The sequence below is a fragment of the Eublepharis macularius genome, chromosome 6 (assembly GCF_028583425.1).
Source record: "Eublepharis macularius isolate TG4126 chromosome 6, MPM_Emac_v1.0, whole genome shotgun sequence".
NCBI lineage: Eukaryota > Metazoa > Chordata > Lepidosauria > Squamata > Eublepharidae > Eublepharis > Eublepharis macularius.
Window position 1 is genome coordinate 83,883,325 of NC_072795.1, and position 24,227 is coordinate 83,907,551.

At 41.5% G+C, this 24,227-nt stretch overlaps 1 protein-coding gene across 1 annotated transcript in view; it reads left to right on the forward strand.

The window, feature by feature from the left end:
* The window catches only part of GRK5 (G protein-coupled receptor kinase 5), a 252,430-nt gene that overhangs the window by 221,472 nt on the left and 6,731 nt on the right, over positions 1–24,227 (forward strand). The window contains exons 10-15 of the mRNA XM_054983923.1: positions 5,381–5,418; positions 8,719–8,808; positions 10,750–10,958; positions 15,682–15,819; positions 20,152–20,289; positions 23,977–24,108. Of these exons, the coding sequence (XP_054839898.1) occupies positions 5,381–5,418; positions 8,719–8,808; positions 10,750–10,958; positions 15,682–15,819; positions 20,152–20,289; positions 23,977–24,108 (745 nt within the window). The remainder of the gene's footprint in view (positions 1–5,380; positions 5,419–8,718; positions 8,809–10,749; positions 10,959–15,681; positions 15,820–20,151; positions 20,290–23,976; positions 24,109–24,227) is intronic.

Sequence of the window (24,227 nt, forward strand, 5' to 3'; positions counted from 1 at the left end):
TCCAACACTACATGTCTTTGTGTTAACACTGAGAATAAGCATACAGTAGTATTTAAAATAAAGTCATCCATTTTCTTCTGTGCCCTCTTGCCCTTCACATATTTTCTCAATGTTATTTGTTTGAAAAGTAGGCCTGGTAACACTGGTTTATCTTGCAAAGTTTATCTTGTGAGGTTAATTGAGATCTTAAGCCAACAAAAGAAGAGGGAACCCAAATGTTCTTGGTACGTGTGTCTTTGCTTACAATAATAAACCACATACATGATATATTTTGAGCAAATATTTTTTCCTCATTAGTAGTGGGAAAGCATTAAGTTTCATACCAAGAATTACAAAAGGTAAAATTATTGAGAGTAATTTCAAATACTGTAAGAGAGATCTTTTATAATGGGCAGTCCTTTTGCTCTACAAATTTCTCCCTCAGTTGACTTAAAGGCTTGTTAACTGGTATTTATTTATCTGATAGTAACATCTCCATATGTTGATTGTGACTATTTCAACATGATGGAATGCTGGAAACATCCAGCACCCCTTTTAGGCATTTAAAAATCAGAAAAGATGGCATATCCGTGAAAATACTTCTATGGTGACTTGGGTGATTTTTGACAAATGATCCCTTCGTGAAAATGATATGGCAAAGTCACCACATAGAGACCTCACTACTGCAGAAATCACAACTGTATAAGGAAAAAATGTAAAATAAAACAGCTGCTCAAAAGCAAAAAACCAAAATATTCCAGTGCCCTTTATAAAATATTCCAGTGCCTTGTTGACAGGATCCTGTGGGTGGTGAGGCCCACTACATGTCCCTTGGATCCTTGCCCCTCATGCCCCTTGGACCCCTGCCTCTTGTGGCTGGTTAAGGCCAGCGTTGATGAGCTGAGGGCCTCACTGGAGGCCGTTATTAATCTATCACTGAACTCTGGGGCCTTTCCTGGGGCATTAAAGGAAGCCACAGTGAAGCCCCTCCTGAAAAAGCCAACTTTGGACCCCACTGACCCATCCAGTTACCGCCCAGTTTTGAACTTCCTGTTTCTGGGTAAGGTGATTGAGCAGGCAGTGATGGAGCAGCTGCAGGGTTTCCTAGAAGATGCATCTGTCCTGGATCCATTCCAGTCCGGCTTCTGCTCGGGTCACAGGTCTGAGACAGTGCTGGTTGCCCTCACAGACGATCTCCATAGGCATCTGGATTGAGGTGGGTCGGCGCTGCTGGTGTGATGACGTGCATTCAACATGGTCAACTATGAACTGTTGACCTACCACCTTGCTGATGTGGGGATTTGAGGGACAGCCTTGCAGTGACTTGTCTCTTTTCTCCATGGTTGGGGACAGAGGGTGGCACTGAGGGAGAGGTTATCAGTATGCCAACCATTGGTGTGTGGCATCCCGCAGGGGGAGATACTCTCCCCTTTGTTGTTCAGTCTTTACATGTGCCCCCTCACCCAGCTGGTACGGAGTTTCCGACTGGGTTGCCATAAGTATACAGATGACACCCAGTTGTATCTGTTGATGAACGGCCGGCGTGGCTGTGCCCCCAAGTGCCTAATTAGAGTGTTGGAGGCCATGTCTGGATGAGTGAAGCAGAGCAGACTGAAGCTGAACCCCAGCTTGGGCTGTGGAGTGGCAGATGTGCGGATCCAGATCCCAGCTTTTGATGGGGCACCATTTGTGCCTGTTCCATTGGGCAGGAGCTTTGGCATGACACTGGACTCCTCTTTATCAATGGAGTTCCAGGTCATGGCCGTTGTACAGTCTACATTTTTCCATTTCCAACAGGCCAGGCAGCTTGCCCCCTCTCTCTCTGCCCATGACCTAACGACAGTGATCCATGCAATGGTCATCTCCAGATTGGACTACTGTAACTGTCTTTATGCAGGGCTTCCCTTGGGTCTGACCCAGAAATTGCAGCGGGCACAGAATGCTGATGCACATGTCCTGATGGGAATCCAATTCAGGGCACATATGACTCTGACTCTGCAGCAGCTACACTGGCTCCCTGTGGAGTTCTGGATCAAGTTCAAGGTTTTGATTTTGACGTATAAAGCCCTAAATGGACTGGGAACAGCATACCTAAGGGACCACCTCTCCCCGTATGTACCCTGGAGAGCGCTTAGATCTGTGGATAAACACCTACTGGTGGTCCATGGGCCCAGGGAAGCTCGAGTGGCCTTGACCAGGGCCAGGGCATTTTCTGTCCTGGCCCCGACCTAGTGGAACTCTCTGTCAGAAGACTCTTGGGCCCACCAAGATCTTGTATCTTTTCTGCGGGCCTGTAAGACAGAAATGTTTTGCCAGGCATATGTGGATCCATCTAATCAGCCTCCCTGTCGGCCTCTTACCAGCAGGGGGGCCTAATGATCATCTGCCCCCTGTACACATGATGAGTTATAGTCAGAGTTATTAACTCACACCTCCACCCTTTCTTCTGCATATAACATGCAGGGAAAAGGAAAGGGGGCCCATCTAGGTTTCTGGAAATTGTTTGTGATCATTGTGATAATTGATCATTGTGATTTATTGTTTTATCTATTGTAATTCTTATCTATTGCTGCAACCTGCCCTGAGCCCGCTTATGGGGAGGGCAGGCTATAAAGTAAATCAACAACAACAACAACAACAAGAAGGAAGGAGAAAGAAAGAAAGAAAGAAAGAAAGAAAGAAAGAAAGAAAGAAAGAAAGAAAGAAAGAAAGAAAGAAAGAAAGAAAGAAAGAAAGAAAGAAAGAAAGAAAGAAAGAAAGAAAGAAAGAACCAAGCAGAGCATGGAGAGTTTAGAAAGTCAGCTCTTGTTTCTTTTGTAGGCTTTTGTGAGCCACAAAGTTTGGCCTACATCAGGAATATTTTTAATGCACAAACTAGTCACCATCATAGACTAGAATCTTAAATGTATTAATCTTATTTTTAAATATTCATTATGAGCAAGTTACATAAATTTTAAAGGCTGTTTAATGTTGTTGATTAGAGTGGTGGTTCTGTACCTGTTAGGATCCCAGGTACCCAGGTATTCCCCCTGTCCCATCCTCTGCCCCCTCCCACTCACCTGGCCGTTGTGGGGGAAAGGGGGTGGGACTCCTGGGCGCACTCCCAGGGCGAAGCAACAACATTACTCCCTAGAGTGATGTCAACATGCCACCCCACGAGTACACCATCATTTCGCAGCAGGCCAATTTGGGCATGAAACACGCTTACATTTCCAGGCCTATAGGATGACACTACTTCCCAGAAGTGATGTAATCAAGTGGACCTGGGAGCACATGCGCACAAGGAGGGAAAAAAAGGTGAGTGTCAGGTCCTATGCCCTCCTGCCAGGAGGGTAACGGGACCTGGCAACTCTAGTACCAGTTAGCCACTATAGTAGTATTTCCTGACAATATCAGTAACAATCCACAGTTCTCTTATTCTTTACTTGTTACAGTCCTAGGTTTTTCAGGAGCCAATTTCTTGTGGGGTTTTTTTTGGGGGGGGGGAATACAAGTGTAGTGTGGATGGTTTTTGTGCTACTGTTCTAATTGGTCTTTCCGGTTCATTGCAACTTCTTGCCCCAGACAGTACAGCAACAGCTTCTGTAGTCAATTTTAAAAATTTAATTGACACTATAACACCAATAAGAATAAGCATAATTTGGAAAGGTCAGTGTAGGGTTGACACATTGCCTTGTGGGTTGGATTTCATCGTGCTACCATTTAGCCCATTCGCTGCCCTGGATTTCCAGTTTTCATCTTTAAAAGAGCAAGTCTGTAGGACTTGTAAATATGAAGTTAAAAGGCAAAATGTGCAGGCAATTTTATGCCTAATTCGTGCTATGGGAAAAGGCCCCTTCCATCTTCCCCCATTCTATCTAGTGAGGGAAATCATGGCTGTTACTGACAGGAAGCAAAGAGAATACTAGACTTCTGTATTGTCAGGAGCTGTTTTTTCAGAGTTTGTTTGATATTGGCTGAAAGTCTGCAGCTGCAACAGTCGGCATCCCTGTGTTTTTATCTTCCTGGGCTTTAAGTGGTTTCTAAAAGTAAGCAATTTTAAGGAAAAATTTCTCATGCCTTCCTGTGAACGTCCAAGTTACTCCATAAAACAACAGTAATGTAATTAAAATTGTGGCTCTCTCTCTCTAAAAATATAAAAGAGCAGTAGAACTTTTGCTGAATAGAACTTTTTTACTTAATAAATATTTAATAAATTTATGCTTATGGAGATGGGTATTGCAGCATTTTTATTTGTAATATCAGGTTATATTAAGTGCCCTGTGGAATTCTAGTTATGGGGAAAGAATGACTGAGCAGGTAAAAAGGTCCCCTTGTGGAACGAGCTACTCTTCATATATTTCACATTTAGTGAGAGCCTTTGAGTGCGAATTTTCTGATTTTACTGCAAATGAATGTGCCAAGATCTGTAAAAGGGGTGGGAGGTTCAGCAGCTGATGACTACATTTTGGTTCTGGTGTTTGAAGTTTTTGTTGCTCTCACCTCCAACTTCTCCCAAAAATGTAAAATGTGAACATACAAGACCACAAACACAAACAATAAGTCTCAAATATTTGCCTATTCCATTCAGTGTACAGTCTGCTCTGGCTTTGCACAGATATCTGATGTGCAAGAGATAATTACTAGGTCTGTTAGGATTTGAGATACCAGAGGTTTATCCCCAGCCCTGTTGTTGACTTTACCTTCAGGCTCTGAGAATGGTCTGAGGTTCTGTCAATCAGATTTTTAGACTGTTCTTCCTCCAAGCAGCTAAAGGCAGTTTACGTGCTTCCACCTCCCAGTTTTATCCTCACAACTGAGTGAAATAAGTAAGGTTGAGAAAAACCCAGGGTCACCCAGTGAATCCCAAGGCTAGGCAGGGATTTGAGGCAAAATCTCCAGTATCCACACTCTAACCACTACACCACAGTGGTCCTCACAGAAAAGTTAAGCACAGTTAAGGGCTTTACTATACCTTTCTATAGATTCAATTTTTAATAATGTTTCACTGAATATTTAATCTTGTAAAAGTGATGTATGAAGCAATTGCTAGCAAGTTAGGTCTGACTTTCTGACACCTGAGCCTAAGGCTATACCCCTGTCACACATGCTGGCTTCCTGGAGAATACTTTATATTATATTAGAATTATGCTCTTACTGATAATCATCTACATGATTCCGAAGATGTTGACATATCCCACTGAAGTTCTGGCCATGTGCCAGCAAAGTTCAGTATTTTGAAAACTGTAGTGTTCATCTTCTATCAAAACCATTCTATGTATTGTCTTTTAAAATTCTTTTCTGGATGAATGGATTCCCTACTATTTTATCTCTGGAAGGGAAATGCATTCTGATGTCTCACTGTTCACATTTTAACAAAGCTGTTTTCACACAAGTAACTGCAATATTTCCCCTTTCTTAGGGATTTGAAGCCAGAAAATATCCTGTTAGATGATTATGGTAAGTCTGAGGTCTTTAGACAAAGCCCTTTCTTCCATACTAAAGTAGCTTACATTTAGTTGTGTGACGTGCCTTGCACAAAGACAAATCATTCTCTAAGTAAGAGACTGAGGGCCAAGCTACACATGACGAACGACACTTGAACAGCAAGTGTATTTCTCCCTGTTCACTTGCCCTCCACTCAATCCACTTGCTGTTCAAGTGTCATTCGTCATGTGTAGCTTGGCCCTGAAATCACTGGCACTCGTCTTGAGATTCAGAAAATGATACTACCTGGCAAGTTGTGCACAACTGAGAAAAAAAGCAAGTGAGAGAACGTATATGTCCTGAGACGGTTTTGAAGAGTGGTGTAAGCTTGGGATGTTATATATTAAACTTTTTAATCATTAAACAATAAAGATTCACTTATCGCTGCTAATGTTAAAAATGCTCAGAAGGATTGGCGTGCAAACCTTCTTGCATTGATATAAGTATGCAAATGGAGCTGGCTGAATGAAAGGGTGACAGTAATCCAGCTGCTGCTGTGCCAGCCGGCAGTTTCTGCATGCCCAGTGGGAACGCTCTTTGCCCCAGGACGAAGAGTGGCCTGAAGTAAGGCATGGGGCAAAAATTTTTTGAGGCTTCTAATAGACAAAAAAGTAGACCTCCCCCTCACTTCTCATGTTCTAGCATGGGATAGCTTTTGCTCATTTGCACAGATGTAATTATGATGCCTCTTCCCCCTTTTTGACATAAATAATTTAAATGGCACTAGAAGCGTTTTTAAATTCAAAGATAACAAAATATTTTATTTATCATAGAGCAGAACCACAAGTGACAAAAGGCACAGATTGGACACTTGTCTGCTTCCCTCAAGTTTTGATGGGAAATGTAGGCATCCTGGTCTCGCAGCTTCGCTCTCTGACTGCTGTCCAATGGACTTTTCAACTGTCACTTGTCCAACATTCCGCCAAGTTGCCTACATTTCCCATCAAAACTTGAGGGAAGCAGACAAGTGTCCAATCTGTGCCTTTTGTCACTTGTGGTTCTGCTCATAGAGGGGAAAAGTCAGGTGAATTCAGGGGTTGAAAATGTTCTGAGGCAACTCAATTTAGATAACTTTAAGGTAAAATCAGTACATGCACAGACTTTAGTTCTTATGTTTCAGACTAATGAGAGTTTCTTAAACTCTTCACAGTTACTTAAATCTTCATGTTGAGAGGCTTTTATTCCAGTGTTTTTCTCTAGTATATTCTCTTTGAATATTCTCTTACTCTTTTGGTTTTAAGAAAGTTGGTACCCTCTCTCCAGTGCCCAAATCCCTTCTCTTGAAACACCAATACTCGTCTTGAGTTTTTAACTGATCTTTAAGGTCTCCAAAGGCAGTTTCTGACCACACCAGATTAGGGATATCTTCACTTTTCAGAGCTAACTCCCTGTTTGACTGGATAGGGAAATTCTGCTTTCACTAGAAAATCTATCTCCTTTCTTTGGCCCGAATGGGAATCTATGCCTACTTCCCAAACTTCCTTGCCAGCTTTCCTCCAGTTCTTCTGTCTGTGTTAAACTGCTTTCAGTCAGGGTCGAATCTTGAAACTGTCAGTACTCAAACCCTCTCAGCTAGGGCTGAATCAAACTTCCCTATCCCCAGTATCCAATTCAGAAGTCTTTCTCTGTTCAGCTCATGCTACCCAATCAGATTCCTTGGAGTAGCCTGCCAATCAAGGCTCTCTTGTTTCTGTGAAGAATTAACCCTTCACAGTCCTTCAGCTGTTTGTACAGCACTTCTAAGCTTTTAAAAAGTGCAGTCTATCACGGTAATCTTAATGATTGAGTGTGCAAAAGGAAGCAATATCTGGAATCATTTCATAAAACATAGGATAAAATCTTGTAAGCAATAACATTTTAATAGATTAAACTGTTGCATTTTAAAATACAATTTACAACCTTAGGTTTAGTTAGATTAATGATGCTGGGTTGGATGCTGGGTTCCCTTGTCCCCCTTTCTGCTGGCAGTAGAGGCTCTTCAAGGAGTAGGAGGGATTTTTTTATAACCATTTCTTTCTCCTTGGAAAAGCTGCTCCTTTTACACGGCTTTTTATCTTATATTGGTCCCACAACACTTCGCAACTCATTACAGCTATCTACAAGGTTATCTTTTCTCCTGTACTTTTTTGTTATTTTGGAAATCTTCCTTCATTCATGTGCTGAACCGCCCCTCCATGCAATTCATCCTACTCTTTAGAATCATTCTTGTGAAAAACACCACCCATTCCATTTTCTTATTGACTATATAAACACTTTCAAATAACATTTCCTGCTTCAAGAAACTGGTCTGATCTTGGGATATGCTTGAATGGTCTTTATTCTAGTTATTGTAAGTGCTGTTTCAGAGATTAAAATATCCAAGGCCAGTTGCATTAGATATTTTGGTCAGGTCTTTCTGAGTAGTTGACACAAATCAGCATGGGTCAAGCAACTAACACAGAGGGTTTGAGTGGTGGGGTTGGCAGAGGTGGGTTAAGGGTGCCTGGTTCTGTGAGATAATCCACAGACTCCCTATTGTCTGCTGGAGCTCCCAACAGGGAGAACAGGAAGCCACAACTTTGCTTAATGTTTTCTTTCAAACTAAACAGACATCTCTCCTGTTTGTCAGAGATTATTAGTATCTTGGGTTGCCATTCCCGCACCCGGGGCGGGGGATCCCCAGATCCAACCCTTCCCCCTGTGCCCACTTACCTGGCTGGGTGGGGGAATGTGCTCCCTGAGAGCAGGTGGCAGCGGCAAGAGCAGGCCACTCTCACCATCACTGCTGCCGCTTCTCTTACCGCCGCCGCCGCCACCTCTTGTCCACTGCCACCTCTCACTGCCGTGGCCCTGTGCGCCAAATGAGAGCAGGTCACATTGAGAGCAAGCGGCAGCAGCAGCAGCAATGAGAGTGAGCAGCCACAGTTGCAGCAAGAGCAGGCGGTGGCAACAAGGGCCTCCTTTGACCTGGGGGTGCCCTTTGACCCCGCATGATGTTGTCACTCACAGAAGTAATATCCTCACATGAGCTGGGAGCATGCACGCAGAGAAAAGAAGCCAGGGTAAGTACCGGCTCCCAATCCCCTGCCAGGAGACTACAGGGACCTGGGGATCCCCTATCAAGGGATTCCAGGTCCCTGGCAACCCTATTAGTTTCAGATGAGTTATTTCAAAAGAGGAACTCCTTTCAATGTTTAGATTTATTGTAATGACGTGCATTTAATAGAAAAAATGGAGTGTTTTCTACAAGTTTATGCTTATGCTAGAACGTTTTGCTTTTTCTACCGGCTTTAGGCCATATCAGAATATCTGATTTGGGTCTAGCTGTTAAAATCCCTGAGGGTGAATCAATCCGTGGACGGGTAGGAACAGTAGGTTATATGGGTAAGTGATCATGTTTCTGGTATTGTTGATAGTATTATTTAGAGCTGATAATTTTAAAACATTTGTCTGTACATAATGCAAAGTAACCAAAATGTTTCCATACATCACAAAATGATCACTCACACATGGATGAAAGTCTTCTTGACACAATGAATCACTTCCCCTGGTCACAGTCACATATGAAGATAGCTATAAGTATTCCTCTCATCTCCTCCAAATTCAAAGTTGGTGCCCTAAAATGGTGCAAGTTAAATCTGCACATGTTTACTTTGTCTAGTTTTATTCCACTTCCAAGACCTCATTTTCTCAAGATGTGAGAAATATTTGACAAAGAATTTTGTTAACAGAGAGCAAGATGAGAAAGGTTTAGAGAACTGTGGCAGCAGGGGGAAGTAGAGGGTTTGGGTAGGCTACTGAAACCATACATTGGGTTTCTAAAAAAGTGGCCCAACATCATCAGGCCTGCTGAGCCTCTGCTTTGTTCTCAGTGGAGCGCCATAACACCTTAATGCAGCAAAACCTAAAAGGAAATCTTACATCATCTCAGATTAACAGACTTATTGTATCTTTTGCCAGGACGTGCCTTCTTGATCAGATGCATGAAACTCAACCCACAGATACATACAGTCAGCACACATGCATATGCGCACACACAGAGGAAAAACTGAAAAAATTAAACAGTGGGTTAAAAAGCTGCCAGAGGAAGTATGTGACATTTTGATGCAAAACTCAAAATAAGATTACTCTGTGTATGATTGATGGCAATTGCAGCACAGTTGACTCATTTTGTGACTGGGCTCATACAGCCATTGTGAGAACACTTCATCATTTTGTCAACAAGTTAGGAGGCCGGTATGGCCTATTTCAGTAGTTCTCTACCAGTAGAACTTGTATCAAGGGTGGAATGCAGAAGTAGTCAAGGGAGGATGCAGAATTTGTCAGCCTTCAAACCTTGGTTTCTGTCAGTTAAAAGGCAAGAGGAGGGAGGATGGGGGCCTTTCCAGGGCCGTTTTGGCCTGCTAGTGATTCTGCTCAACCCCATTCTGAGCCTTCCTTGGGAAATTCCCCACTTATTTCTGAACTTTCCTCTGATAATCATTAGAGGTGAACAATTAACTTTTGGAAAATTGAAAGCACAGTTCCCAGTAACGTCCACCCAATTCTGTATTTGTGCTAGAAATGTTGGTACATAGAAATTAATGGAGGACGGGAGTTGCTACAGAAGAATCAGAAGTGATTTTACCTATCTAATTAAAAAACAACTGTTTTAATGTGTCATTAACCTTGCATAGTTGGTAAAAATATGCTTTCACTGCATACTGAACTTTTTGCTCATTTTCAGCCTTTGTTTTCAAACCACATACCTCAGAGCATTTTGTTAAAACTAGTGAGATGACTCAAGAATAAGAGGCTTGGGTATTTCCAGATAAGCTGTTTCAGTATAAATCAGTGACGGGGAGGAGGGCTCATATACAATAGCTATAACAGCTAAGGAGACTTATACAATCTAATTTAATATCAAATGCTGCGAATGGGAGTAAATTTCTTTGTAGACCAGATTTTTCTGGTCTAAATTTTTGGGAGTTACAATTAAATTAAGATAATGAAATTATTGGGTAATTAAGTTAATTAAAATTAGCAAAAACTGATGAGAGAACTTGCCCCTTCTACTATATATACAAAATAAATTGGGCCCCCAGTAGCTAGTGTGACATGCAAGCTGGTCCTTAACGAAACTAAAGACCAGACTGAATATTGTCTGTCCTTTCTGAACCTTGCCTGTAGATATTTAAATAGCTTACAGTGCTATACTAAGCAGAACTGTACCCTTCAAGTACCATGGAACTAGCGGGCTTAAAGGGATGTATCTCTGCTTAGGATGCACTAATGCCAGCACAGAAACGGACCAAACTTTTAACAGGCCTCCTCTTTTTCTCCCAGCTCCAGAAGTGTTGAACAACCAGCGATACACACTTAGCCCTGACTATTGGGGATTAGGTTGCCTGATATATGAAATGATTGCAGGACAGTCACCATTCCGTGGAAGGAAAGAGAAGGTGAAGCGAGAAGAGGTAGACAGGAGAGTCTTGGAGACCGAAGAGGTTTATTCCCATAAATTCTCTGAGGAAGCAAAGTCTATCTGTAAAATGGTAAGGGCACAAAGTACATAACCTCATTACATTGGGCTGGTAATTGAAGTTTAGTGAGGAACTTGGAGATCACCAGTCATATATGTTCCAATGAATAGTCCCTCTTTGATTGCTAATTTTATTCCACCACCACCACCCTGCCCATGTTGTTATACTGCAGAAGAGTGATGCCTTATGTGTAGCTTGGAAATAGCTTCTGGGCAGTTCAGGTGTGGTGGTTCTAGAACCCCAAAATACACGTGGGTTTTTTTAGAGAAGCAGATTTGATATTTCCAGGGATGCCACCGAAAAGGTCCTGCTCCTGACAGATGAAAATCTTGTCCCCTACATAAAGGAATACGGCACAGGGCCTCATTGACAGATGTTAAAACATAGGGGAATGTTGTAATATCTTATATATTAATAGTGAAGTGGCCCTGATCTGTGGATACTTAAATCTGGAGACTGGAAAAATGAACGGACAAGTCAGATCTTCCTACACACCTAAAAATGCCCCAGGTTTGCAGAAAAAATTGAAATCTAAAAGAAAATACATTGCGGTTTAAAAGAAAACCCAAAATGATTAAAGGAGCACCTGTAGCTTTAATCAAATGCCCTTAGTGGCTGTTACTAGGCAACCATAACAAGTCAGTATTCCAGGCTTGGTTTCTCTCAAGAAAAGGCAAGGTGAGAGGGCAAGGCTCCTTCCAGGGCTGTTTTGGCCTTTGAGAGAGGACTCGTCAAGGCCAAGCCAAGAAACAACTATCGGACAATCTGATACCACATGACTTGCATGATTCATCAAGGCCTGGTTGCTTGCTACTGCTCACCAGCAGCCCCCTAAAGCCAGTAGAGTATAGTGGTTAGAGTTTCAGATGTGGGATGTGGGAAACCCGGGCTCATATCACAACTCTGCTGTTAAAGTTCACGGAATGACTTTGATCCAGTCACACACATTCAGCCTAACTTACCTCTCAGGGTAGTTGTGAGGATAATATGGAGGCAAGAAGCATGATGTAAGGTGCTTTGGGTCCCCACTGTGAAAAAAGGTAGTATATAAATGTCATTAATTAGTAAATATAAATGAATATAGAGGACAGATTTGAAGGAGAAAAGGACATAGGGGAAAGTGAATATATGGGAGGAGAGAAAGAGGAGATAGTGTGGGGAAGGGGATATAGGGGAAAGTCCTTGTATGTTCCCCACCATACAGCTGGGCCTGGCTTAGCTGACACCATGCAACTAGGCCATAGGGGAGAGGTTGGCTGGGGCGTAACAGGTGCTTCAATGGGGATCCATGGCCTATCAGCCCGGGTTGCAGCCATTCAAAGGATGGCCTACACCCGGAGGAGTGGGGCTCACCCAGACAGGTCAAGGCGGAGGTCCGGAGTTGACCCCAGGGCTTGACCTGTACCGCTTAGTTGGCCCTTGCCTTGTTTATGTTATGGTCATTTAATAAACGGCCCTTTAATTCCAAGCCTGTGTCTGTCTCTTCCTTCCCGCTGGGGTGGCAAAGTGAAGTACCCCACACAAGTCCTTGTAGGTTCCCCACCATACAGCTGGGCCTGGCTTAGCTGACACCATGCAACTGGGCCATAGGGGAGAGGTTGGCTGGGGTAGAAAGAGGAAAGGTAAAAAAGACAGACAAAGGTGGGTGAGAAGGAGAAAAGGAAGCAGGAAAGGGAGAGAGGACATACGGGGGGGGCAGAAAAGGGAAAGGACATGATGCGGGAGGGGAACATGAGATGTCCCCCACAAGTCCTTGTGGATCCCCCTATTTGTCTTATATACTAACAGCCAAGTGCCCCTTATCTGTGTATAGTTAAATCTAGAGCTTAGCACCATGAACAGACAAGACACACCTGAAAAATGCCCCAGGTTTGCAGAAAATTTGAAATCTAAAATACATGAGGGGAACCAAAAATGATAAAAGAAGTACTTGTAGTTTAAACCAGATGCCTGCTAAGCAACAGCCACTACTGCCATGAGCTCAGTAGGTGGCCTTGAGTAAGCCACTCCTCTCAGCCCCAGCTGTATTAAAGGGATAATAATAATGTTAACTTGGTTCACCACTCTGAATCTGTCTAGAAGAGAGGTATAAAAACTTGGTTTCTGTCATTAAAAGGCAAGTAGAGGGGGCAGGGTGGTTTCCAGGATGGTTTTGGTCTTTGAGGAAGAACTTATTGGAGAAAAGTAGCAACCACTGGAGGACTTGATACCACCAGATCTGGCTGCTTGCTACTGTTCAACAGCACCACCACCGCCCTTCAAACAAGCCCACAGAGACACAAAAGCCAGTGGAGTGGAATGATTAGAATTTTAGAGTAGGATGTGGGAGAAAGGTGAGCATATGGAGGCTTTCAGGATGAGAGGAAGAGGAAATAGTGCAGGGATGGGGATACAGGGAAAGGGAAGTACTGCCCACAAATCCTTGCAGGTTCATCCTCACTACACAACCGGCCGCGGCTCAGCTGGCACCACACAGCTGGGCTATAGCCCTTGCAGATCCTCCACTTGTTCTATTCCAGTTCTAATAAAAAATTAATATGAGCAATAAGTTCCTCCCCAAAAGGTTGAATGCTGAACATGCCCAAAACATATGCTTAAAAGATGCATCCTGTAAGTCACAGTGCCACCACTCAGACATTATACTTTCTCCTTTACTGAAAAGGCGCTATGGTGTCCAGTATACACCCTAGACATAATTTCTTGCTGAATAAGGATTTTACTGGAGAAGAATTTCATTCCTGTTAAGAACCTGTAAACACAGTCAAAAATATCCAAACGCTCTTATGTAGCGGCCATAATACAAGGACTTGAAGAGGAAAGTAGAGCTTTATGCCATTTACTATGTGTGATTTCCCACATGGTTGTGGCATTGAATGAGTTCACAGTCAGATCTCCTCATGCTGTAAACTACTGGAGCAGCGGGGGGAAAGTTTATTCTAAGGAAAAGCTTTCCTGGCCATTTTCACATTGAGCTGTTGAATTAATAAATGATGTTTGTGTGTGTGATGATGGGGGACATTATAAACATTACCTTTCCATTTATGTTCTTCCAGCTTTGGAAACAATGTAGCTGGAGAATAAAGTTAAAAGTGAAGGGGGAATCCTCCAAATGAATTATATCAGACAGTTCTTGACAGTTAATCACTCCGTCTGTTAGCATATATAGTTAAAACTGTTCAGACTGTATTTTATCTTTGTTGTTGTTCATATGTAAATTTGACTCTGTCAAGCTGGGACTGAATAGGGACTATGAATGGTTATCTCATTATCAAAAGTAACTGATTTCCTTTACAGAAGCAAACTGATCTCCATATCAGAAGGAGTTGTTTGCATCTACTCCTCCCTCCCCTCCCCTCCTCTATATCTGACCAGTTTCTTCTTGCCCTCCATGCATCTTGTATAGCTTATAGGTGATTTCACTTACAGATTATTTGCTATTAATTTTCCTACCGCTGCCCTCTGATGGAGAAAAAGAAAACAGCTGAAATGTAGCTACCTGTGTAAGACTTCCTTTTGCATGAACAGTGTGGATTTTGTTCTTTTCCCTCTTAAATCTGTTTATACCAAAGAATGTAATTCTTCTTTGATTTCTTTTTATTTGTCTTGAACCACATTCTTAGTGTGGTAACTGAGTTATTTTAAATTCTAATGCTGTTTGATACAATGAGCTTCTTCTCTGGTGTCTTCAGCGAATCTTCAGAATTAAGTTGTAAGAGAAAAGAATGAAACCTAACTCAGCCAAAGAGAGTGATTTATAATATAGACTATATTCCCATGTCTTTCAAATGCAGTTTTCTCTCTATAATTTTTCAATATTAGAAGCCTGCATTTTCTATAAACAGTAGCCTATTGAGTCATGCAGAATGCTGCAGCTCATTTATTATCAGGAGTTAGGAGGATGAATGCTACTCCCATTCTGCAGTCATTCCACTGGCTGTCTATCAGCTGCCTGGATCAATTCAAAGTGTTGGCTATCACATATAAAGCTCTTAATGGCCTTGGTCTGGCATATCTACTCTCTATGTTCCACCGTGACAGCTTCGCTCATCTGAATAGGGTTTTCTTCAGGTGCCATCTTGCATGTGGGCAAAAGCAACAGCTGCCTGTACACATGCATTCTCTGTGGCAACCCCCAACCTATAGAACAGCCTACCTGAATAGGTCAGGAAAGCTCCCACTCTTCTGGCTTTCTGCATTTAAAGAGGCTTTTTACTCAGATATGGCAGTAGTGTGGAGAAGTGGTCCCAAAGATAAGCATAAGTAAAAGGATAGGGGCTACAAATTTTGCAAGAAAGAGCGAGAGAGGGAATCTTCCCCACCACTCTTCTGCCTGGTGAAGAATCACATCGTGGATTCTGTCTCTCATAAAAAGCCCCCCTGGATTTCCTGGCTCCTGTTAAGTCCCCCGCCCCTAAGTTCCCAGATGAAAACCTGAGCCGAGGCTTTTTGCAAGAGAGAGAAGCCCTCCCATCGCTCTTCCCCTGGCAGAGAATCTCATCGAGCAGCTGTTCTTTGTAAGTCTACACTACCCAGGAAATCTTGCAGGACATGACACACTCCTGGGCATCTCGTATAGTTTCCCTCTTAGTGTAATGTTTAAAAATGAACCCTAATCAAGAGAAGGGATCTGTCTCTTTTTTTCCTTTTTGTTTCAGGTATGATATGTTTTAGCCTGACAGTGCTCAAATATCTGTTTATGCATATTTGAATTAGCAATTCTCTTGGTCATTTTCAGCTACTGACCAAAGATGTGAAGCAGAGACTTGGTTGTCAGGGAGAAGGTGCAGCCGAAGTAAAGAGGCACCCATTTTTCAAGAGCATGAATTTCAAACGTTTACAAGCAGGAATGCTGGACCCTCCTTTTGTCCCTGACGTAAGTGATGCTTAAAAGAGAATCCCAGAAATGAAGTGGAACTTGGAAGCAATAACTGTATAATACTTGAGGGTATTTCTAAACTAAGTAACTGCTGCATTTTTTTCCTTTAGTGCTATGGTGGTGAAGTGACTATCTGTTGATCTTGGATGTCTGGGTCCAACAACTCTTTGTTCAACCACAGACAGTTATTTCATAGGGCTTTGGGGGGTTGGGTTAGGGTAAAGTCAGTATAGGTTTTAAACAGGTTTAACAGACATTCAGGGACTTCAAGAAACTGTAGTTCCACGATAAGGTTCACAAACAGAGTTTTGAACACATCAAGGGCCTTTCAGCTCTGGGTTTTTGCTCAAGTTTGGTTTCTTAACTGGGAGGCCCAGGTTCAAATCCCCACTCTGCCATGGAAGCTCTCAGGGTGACCTTGGGCCAGTCACTTCCTCAGTGTACTCTAGCTCATACGGTTTTTATGAGGATAAAATGAAGAGGAGCAGAATAATGTAAGTTTCTTTGGGTCTCCATTGGGGAGAAAAGTGGCATATAAATGAAGTAAATAAATAATAAAGCTGAAGACTAGGGAGCAAATAAAAGAAATGTTGGTTGGTGAGTTGGAAGGACAGAAGGAAGCAGGGAAAGGGGAGAAGATATGCAGGTTCCCAGGAGGAGAGCGAGAAGAAATAGTGTGGGGATACGGGGGTAATGAAATGACCCTCCTTTAAAAGAGGGGAAGACCCTGGGCTACCTGAAGCAGCAGGGAGTGCAGCAAGCTCCGAAGCAGGTCATTGGTCTATCTTATCTCCTTCTCCATAAACTTTACTTCATTCAAGAAAAGAGTATTTAATCAGTCCTTCACAAGGTAGGTACAACAGGCTCTGGGCTGTCATGCCCCCCATGGAGTTTCCTCTCCCATTCCTAGGCCAGAATCACAGAGAACTGCCACAGTATCCACCCACCCCAGGATCTCCACCTGTAGGGGAAACTTGGCCCCAACCTCAGTCTTACTAGACTCTCAAGGGAAGGGGAGCAGTAGGGAAAAGTAGAGAATGGCAATCAGTGTTAAAATGAACTTTAATACCCAGAGACTATGGGTTAACAACAGCATTGAGTACCCTGAATTGTTAACAGTGAGGGTCATGCTGCTGTTCTTGATGAGTTTGAGGGGGTACATCCACCTTGGGGCCTCCCTCAATTATCTGGCCAGTTACAGAGGCCACATGACCTTTCTCTCTTCACTATAGTTAGAGGGCAACTATAATTTAAGAAGACTTTATTCCTCCTGCTACTTGAAAATGCTCAGTTTTGAATCAACCTTGAGTGCTTTGATTCAGGGTTTCATTTCATTTGAGTAGCACTAATAATGACAGTCTTTTCAATCTGAATGAACAAGGACTTGTGCTGCTTCTGTTCATTTTCAGTGGAACGTATTCAGAGGTTCCTATGGATTGTACCTTTTATTATTTCCCTGTCCCTTCAACCACATTCATATCCAGTGAGCTCAACTCTCTTTAGCATAAATCACAGAAAAGAGTCTATTTCAGATCCTCCTGAGAACCACCAGACACCAATTCACCCAGAAAAGGTCAGCGATAGAGCAGCAAGGTCCCCTTTTGTGAAATCTACTCTCACACCTGCAGGCAACATTTCATGATGACTCTGGCTTCCCCATGCAGTCTTAAAATTGCCATGTAGTTCTAAATACCAGTTACAGTTTGACATTTTAGAGAAAATAAGTGATTGGCAGTTCTGGAATACATAGTGGCAAATCCAGCCCAATCCGAATTGGTTTGAAAGTGGCAAACTTTTTTCTGTCGATGTTCTTAGATCACAATCCCATGTATTTATCTGAGGCTAATTGTTCAAATAATCTTTAAAATTCAGGGCATATCTTTTTCCATATTTTAATGTTCTCTGGTTCTTGAAGCACATTCATTTCTATCTCTTCTCCCATGCTAGACCCTACCAAATTTTAATAAAGGCATGGCAAAATATACTCTATTTCATTTGGAAGAAATAGTCATTTGTTCCCCAAAGTTATGAGTGATTCTACATTTTTAATGTTATACCATCCACATTTCCTATGATTGTGTTGTTGAATATCCCAGACTAGCCTGAGCTCGTGAACTAAGCAGCGTTGGGCCTGGGTAGTACTTGGATGGGAGGCCACCAAGAAAGATCAGGGGCAGGCAGTGGCAAACCACCTATGCTCATCTCTTGCCATGAAAACCCCATGAGAGGTCACCACAAGTCACTTGTGACTTCCTGTACTATTGGTACATTACACTTCTTTCATTGAAGTAATGTCATTATCAAGCCTGTTGAACATAGACAATTATGAAATGCATGGCTCAAGGCTTATTTTCTTGTTGCTGTTGGGAGTTCAGAATATTTTGCTCCCACCTGCGGTGATACGCTGGTCCCTACAGTGATCTGCTAGTCTTCCTGGTGGGTGAGGAAATGGTGAGATGTGAGCAGGTTGCACAGATTGCATGGAGGGCTGCTGCTCCATACTTTGTACAACGCAAGCACTTCTCATTCCCACCCCACCCCCAGGTACTGCTTCATGATAGGATTTTTCACCAATGGTCTGAATGCTTAAGAACTTCCTACATGGAAGCTTACAGCATGAGATGCATTTTAATTTCCTGCTTACTATGAAGGGATGTTCACTTACCCAAAATGAGGGTATTTAAATGATCAAATCTATTTCTAAAGGTGATATTAAAAGAGCTACCGCTGAAATATTTAATTTTTAAACTGAGCATCTGCCGAAACAAAAGCAATGGAAGAAAGCTTCTCTGTGTGTTCTCCGGCACTTAATAGTAATTCCTTCTGCATTACAAGCAGTGCTAAGAGAAGGAAAATTGTGTATAAGAATATAGAACCATCGGTAAGATTAATCACAACTCAACTTTTGAATAAATATTTGTTTACAATATTGGTATTCTGGCTTTTCAATAAGGTTCAAGGCAACTAACAATAGTAGTAGTGGTAGTAGTAGTAGTAATGATGATAATGATAATAATAAAACTGATAATTAGTTGACTTAAACAATAAACTTAGAACATATCAAAGTATTAACATTCAACCCCAAACCCATTGCTGTAGTTTCATTGAAATCTGCAGGATATATAGTACTATTGGTTTAATTTACTGTATTTACTGTAAAATAAAACCAATAGTACTATGTTTCAGTGAAACTACAGCAATTTTCAGCAAAATGTCCGCTGGAATAACAGACTATTCATTAAAAAGCTAATATAAGGGGCTTAGCACAGAGCTTCTGGAAGGCCATTTCAAAAGTGCTGGTGTGACTGCTCAAATGACCCAATCTCTAATCAAGGCCAGTTGAACTGAACACATTTCCTTTTTATTTTTAATATATGCATACAAGGTTGCATTTCTGCATTTGGCATTAATTCATTTGTAATAACTACCCTGCCCTAGTTCTGCACTTCTGATTGCTACTAAGAGTCAGAATAGTGATCTTCTTCAGCAACCTTTTATGTTCCTTCACTTTTCCTGTCCGCAACTACTGGCTTCATGGCTGACTGTCAGTGTTGGATTTGACTACCCTTGCTAATCTGGGGGACAGTATGTATACAAGATCATTAAAAATGCCTGCCATGATAGAGTAAAATATATAAAAGAACTAAAATATGAACGTTCTGGTACTGAATAGGCCGTGCAGCCAAGTGGGTAGTTCTTCTTGGTCTCTGCAGTCCTACATATGGGTTATGCGCTGGCTCAGAACCCATTCATAGGACTGCACAGATAAACACTCAATGAGCATCAGTTACAGATAAGAAGTTTATTTTTTCCTGAGGATATACATTCAGAAATCTGCCCCACATATCCCAACAGCCACGGACAGAGTACCACAATAACCACATATCTCTTGATGTACAATGTTTCATTTAAAATGATTTTTCAAACTAATGAATATGTCTATTATTTTTTCAAGCAAACACGTTTGCAAGATGCCATCCGGCCCAAAAATGTCTGATGTAGCTGTTTACTGAGAATAAAAACAGAAAAACATTGATTAGGAAACTCATTCCAAATGATAATTGTGTGAATCAAGAGATATAAACATGTTCACTACATGCCACTAAACGCCCTCTCAAAGGAGGCAGCTGTGACTGAAGTCTAATTACAGTTCATAATTCTAACCTACCATTAACAATTTCATCAATTAATTATACTGATGAATAGAGAAATAATTTTGATTCAGATTGTAAGCACACCTATGACAAACACACATAAGCATTCACACTTGTCACTTAAGCCACATATTTTGACTCTCTTGTATATTCTTTTTATTCTCTGCTGGCGCAGCCTAGAGCAGTATACTGCAAAGATGTCTTGGACATTGAACAATTTTCAACTGTCAAAGGAGTGAACCTGGACCAAACAGATGATGACTTTTATTCCAAGTTTTCCACAGGCTCTGTCTCCATTCCATGGCAAAATGAGGTAACTTATATTTTTTTCATTAGTCTCCTCAAATGTCTTTCTTATCAGGCTTTTAAACTTTCATAAATAGCAAATGTGTACTTTGAAGTACGCTAATGGCTCTCAGAGTCATTTTCTTTCCTGGTCTTGGAAATGATCTCCTTAAAAGAATCATGAAAGCAAGAATGTCCGCTGTTTTAATACTTAGCTACACAGATTTGAAGGGTGTGCACTTGAGTAGTGTCATATTAAAATAAGGATGGATTGCTTTTTGGCCTTCTGGTTAAGATCAAGGATAAATGCTATTTCTATTATCAATTTGTTCTTACCAGTTTAATAATGGATACACTTTCCACTCAAGAGCTGCATATTAAATTAATTTTCAGACAAAAAGATGATTGGGAAGTTTGCTCCACTCCCTTCATGTCTTGTGCTGGTATTACTGGAGAAGTGCATTCCTTTCTCCAGATTTCTGTCCAAGAGTGCCGGTGAAAGACTTAATGACTTGCTTTCATATAAAAAATTAAATAAATGTACCCTTTCCCCAAATAAAGAGTGAGGTTTCTATCTAATGTTTTTATTGTAACGAGAACTTAGAAGGATCCTCCAGGTTCCCCAAAGAACCAATCCCTGCCAGTTGTGAAGGAACTCAGCAGATTTATTTCCATATAATACAACTTGGACCTAGAGGCCCTAACTGCAACAACTCCAGCAGCCATCTTTACAACAACAACAACACAGCTGCTGCTTCTTAGACACCACCAGGAGGCAGGTGGCCTCTCCTCCAACATTACACTCTTTTTAACTATCTCTCTCTTTCTCCATTGGGCTTATTTTTCTTATATAATGAGTTTTGTAACTGAGTGGGGATTTTTATCTAGGTCTCTTACATTACAGAAACTTGATGTAGTTAGTATTTCCTTGTATGAAACTCTGGGTTGTTGGGTTTGGCGGAGGGGTGGTATGGTTGTTATGCATGGGTGTTTTTATCCCAGATGAATGAGTACACAGTCTTCTTCGAAAAGTTAGGCTATACTAATCCAGTTCTTTGTATCTGTCTATACATGATATGAATGATATTACATGATATAGCCAATTACTGGAGAATTTGTTGTGGATGAAGTGCAATCTCGAATGTCCAGAATATGAGCTTGTGTTTACATCTGCTATTACACATGTCACATCCTGCATTATTATATGGCTTTATTGGCCTGTATTAGAAAATAGTGACACCTTGCAGGACTTCAAGATAATCAGTTCCACTCGGGGCTATATCTTCTGGGAAAAGAGGCGGTGGAACTCTCAAGAGGGAAATGAGGGAGAAACACACAGGCCCTCTTACAAAATGGCCATTTCCTCCAGGGGAACTGATCTTTGTCTGGAGATCAGGGGGGACGGGGCCACCGGACACGAGAGGTGCTGGAACTCCGTTCCACTGCATTCCCGCTGAAAAGAAGCCCTGGTTCCACTATAAATTAGATCATCTTTCCCTGTTGCAGTAGTTAGGAATTCAACTATGAGCACTCTTTGTTCTCATATAACACCATTTCCTCACTTAAGAACATGGTGGCAAATTCTTTTCACATTTATTGATTTATTAGTATTCTGGCAGTGTTATGGGAGCCAGTAAACATAGCAAGATAGTGAAGCAAGCTGCCTCATTCTTTAGAACAATGTGACTCTCTGTAAGTAGACTATCGTTGCTAGCTTCCCAGCCATTATAGCCATTTTCCCTTGGTCATTTCTCTAAAGAAACTGTTGGTGGTTTTTTTTCTGATTTTAGACTGGCACAATCATGTAGATCCCACTGCAATCAGAATAGAGTTGTAGAATGAGAAATTTCTCATAGAACTGCAGGTTTGTAAAGATCCTTCAAGATAACATATTGTACATCCAGACTGTACCTAAGAAATGCAAGAGATTAATGTTGTCAACAACTTAACCAATTTTTAATGTGCAGGAATAACAAAGAGCATACAGGCATGTAAGAGGTGCCTGCACAGTGTAGTTTATCTACTTCTGAATGATGCGTATTTTCTCCCTATGGTCTTTTGGTCTCCTTAAACAGCTGTCATTCCCTGACTCGCTCTCACTTAGCCCATCCCCTTCTCAATTACACAGACTTAGGATCAAATTATTTACTTACTTACTTACTTACTTACTTACTTACTTACTTACTTACTTACTTACTTACTTACTTACTTACTTACTTACTTATTCCTTTATTTATTTATTTATTAGATTAGATTAGATTAGATTAGATTAGATTAGATTAGATTAGATTAGATTAGATTAGATTAGATTAGATTAGATTAGATTAGATTAGATTTTTAGTCCGCCCTCCCCACAGGCGGGCTCAGGGCGGAGTACAACATTCCAGTTTACATAAATACACTTTAAAACAGATAAAACATTACAGTAAAATTAAAACAAATATATTCAATACAACTTCCCTTCAAGATGGTGACGGTAAAATACTTCATTTCAGGCATGGCCCATATATATATAGGGTGGTGGACAGACCTTTTCAGTATGGCCGGTGGGCGCCCAACCTAGCCTCTGCCATATGCCTGGCAGAACATCTCTGTCTTACAGGCCCAGTGGAAAGATAATAAATCCCACCAGGTCCTGGTTTCATCAGACAGAAAGTTCCACTAGGCCAGTGCCAGGACCGAAAAGGCCCTGGCTCTGGTCGAGGCCAGGCGAGCCTCCCTTGAGCCAGGGATCACCAAAAGTTGTTTATTTGTAGAACCAAGTGTCCTCTGGTATACATATAGGGAGAGGCAGTCCCGCAGATGCTACAGTCTGTGTTCTCTCAAGAGTGTGTTTAAAAGAAACCCAACTAGTTTCTGCTGTGAAACCCTGTGTTAGCCCTGAATAATCTAGACATCAGCATTACAGAGAACAAATAAATGCAAGCAAGTGAACCAAATTACAAGCACTAGACAAAAACAAGCTAAATCCCAGAATCATCAGCCAATCTGATCTAGTGGAAAATATTTTCCTAGCAGAAAACATCCAAAGGACATTTTGTTGGGTCTGAGATCCATACCATACTGCCATCTTTCTTTCTTATAGCATTTACGGAAGCCACAGAGCTAAAAGGGAATTACATACACCTTAAAGGTTAGTGAGTAGTTTTCAACCTCAGATTTGCTGAGAGTTGTCCATTCAAAGTCTGCTACTCATGGTCAAGGAGTTGGCTGAGCTTCCTACTGTTAGATGAAAAGCTGTGTTCTCCCTTTTATCCTTCAGGAAGCAACTGCTGCTATTTGACTAGCTAAACTTATCTTTTTCTTTAATGGGACAGTAATGTGCAGAATTTAGGAAAGGTGACATTGGGACTGCTAGCCATAATACACACAGCCTGATCTTATGTATGTTGAATCAAAGTAAATCTTATTTTCAGTTGACTTGCTGCCAAATTCTATATGGGATTATAGCCTAAGGAACTAGGGACGGAAGATCACTACCTGCCTTAAATAGTATCCTTAATACAACAGCCACAGTAAAATAACTACTGATTGTATTCAGATAAATAGCCAGTAACTAGGTCATTGTACTTAGTTGGCTGCTGTGTCTTTACCCTATTTAAGGTATGCTTTCTTTGAAGGTAGGAGCCACATTTTTTTTGCCTAGCTTGGTTAACATTGAGAATTCTAGGCCTATACAGTCTATTAACAGGTCTATTTCTTCCTGTTTTACTAGATGATAGAAACAGAGTGCTTTAAAGAACTAAATATATTTGGACCAAATGGTACTATCTCACCAGATCTTAACAGAAGCTACCCACCAGAACCACCTAAGAAAGGATTGCTCCATAGAATATTTAAACGCCAGGTGAGCACCTTTATTTGTCCATGAGTGAGACATAATGCAAATGGCTTTTCTTGTATCATATAAATGTGCATTAGCCTCAGCTACAAGCCCTTTTAATATTGAATCAGACACATGTTGTG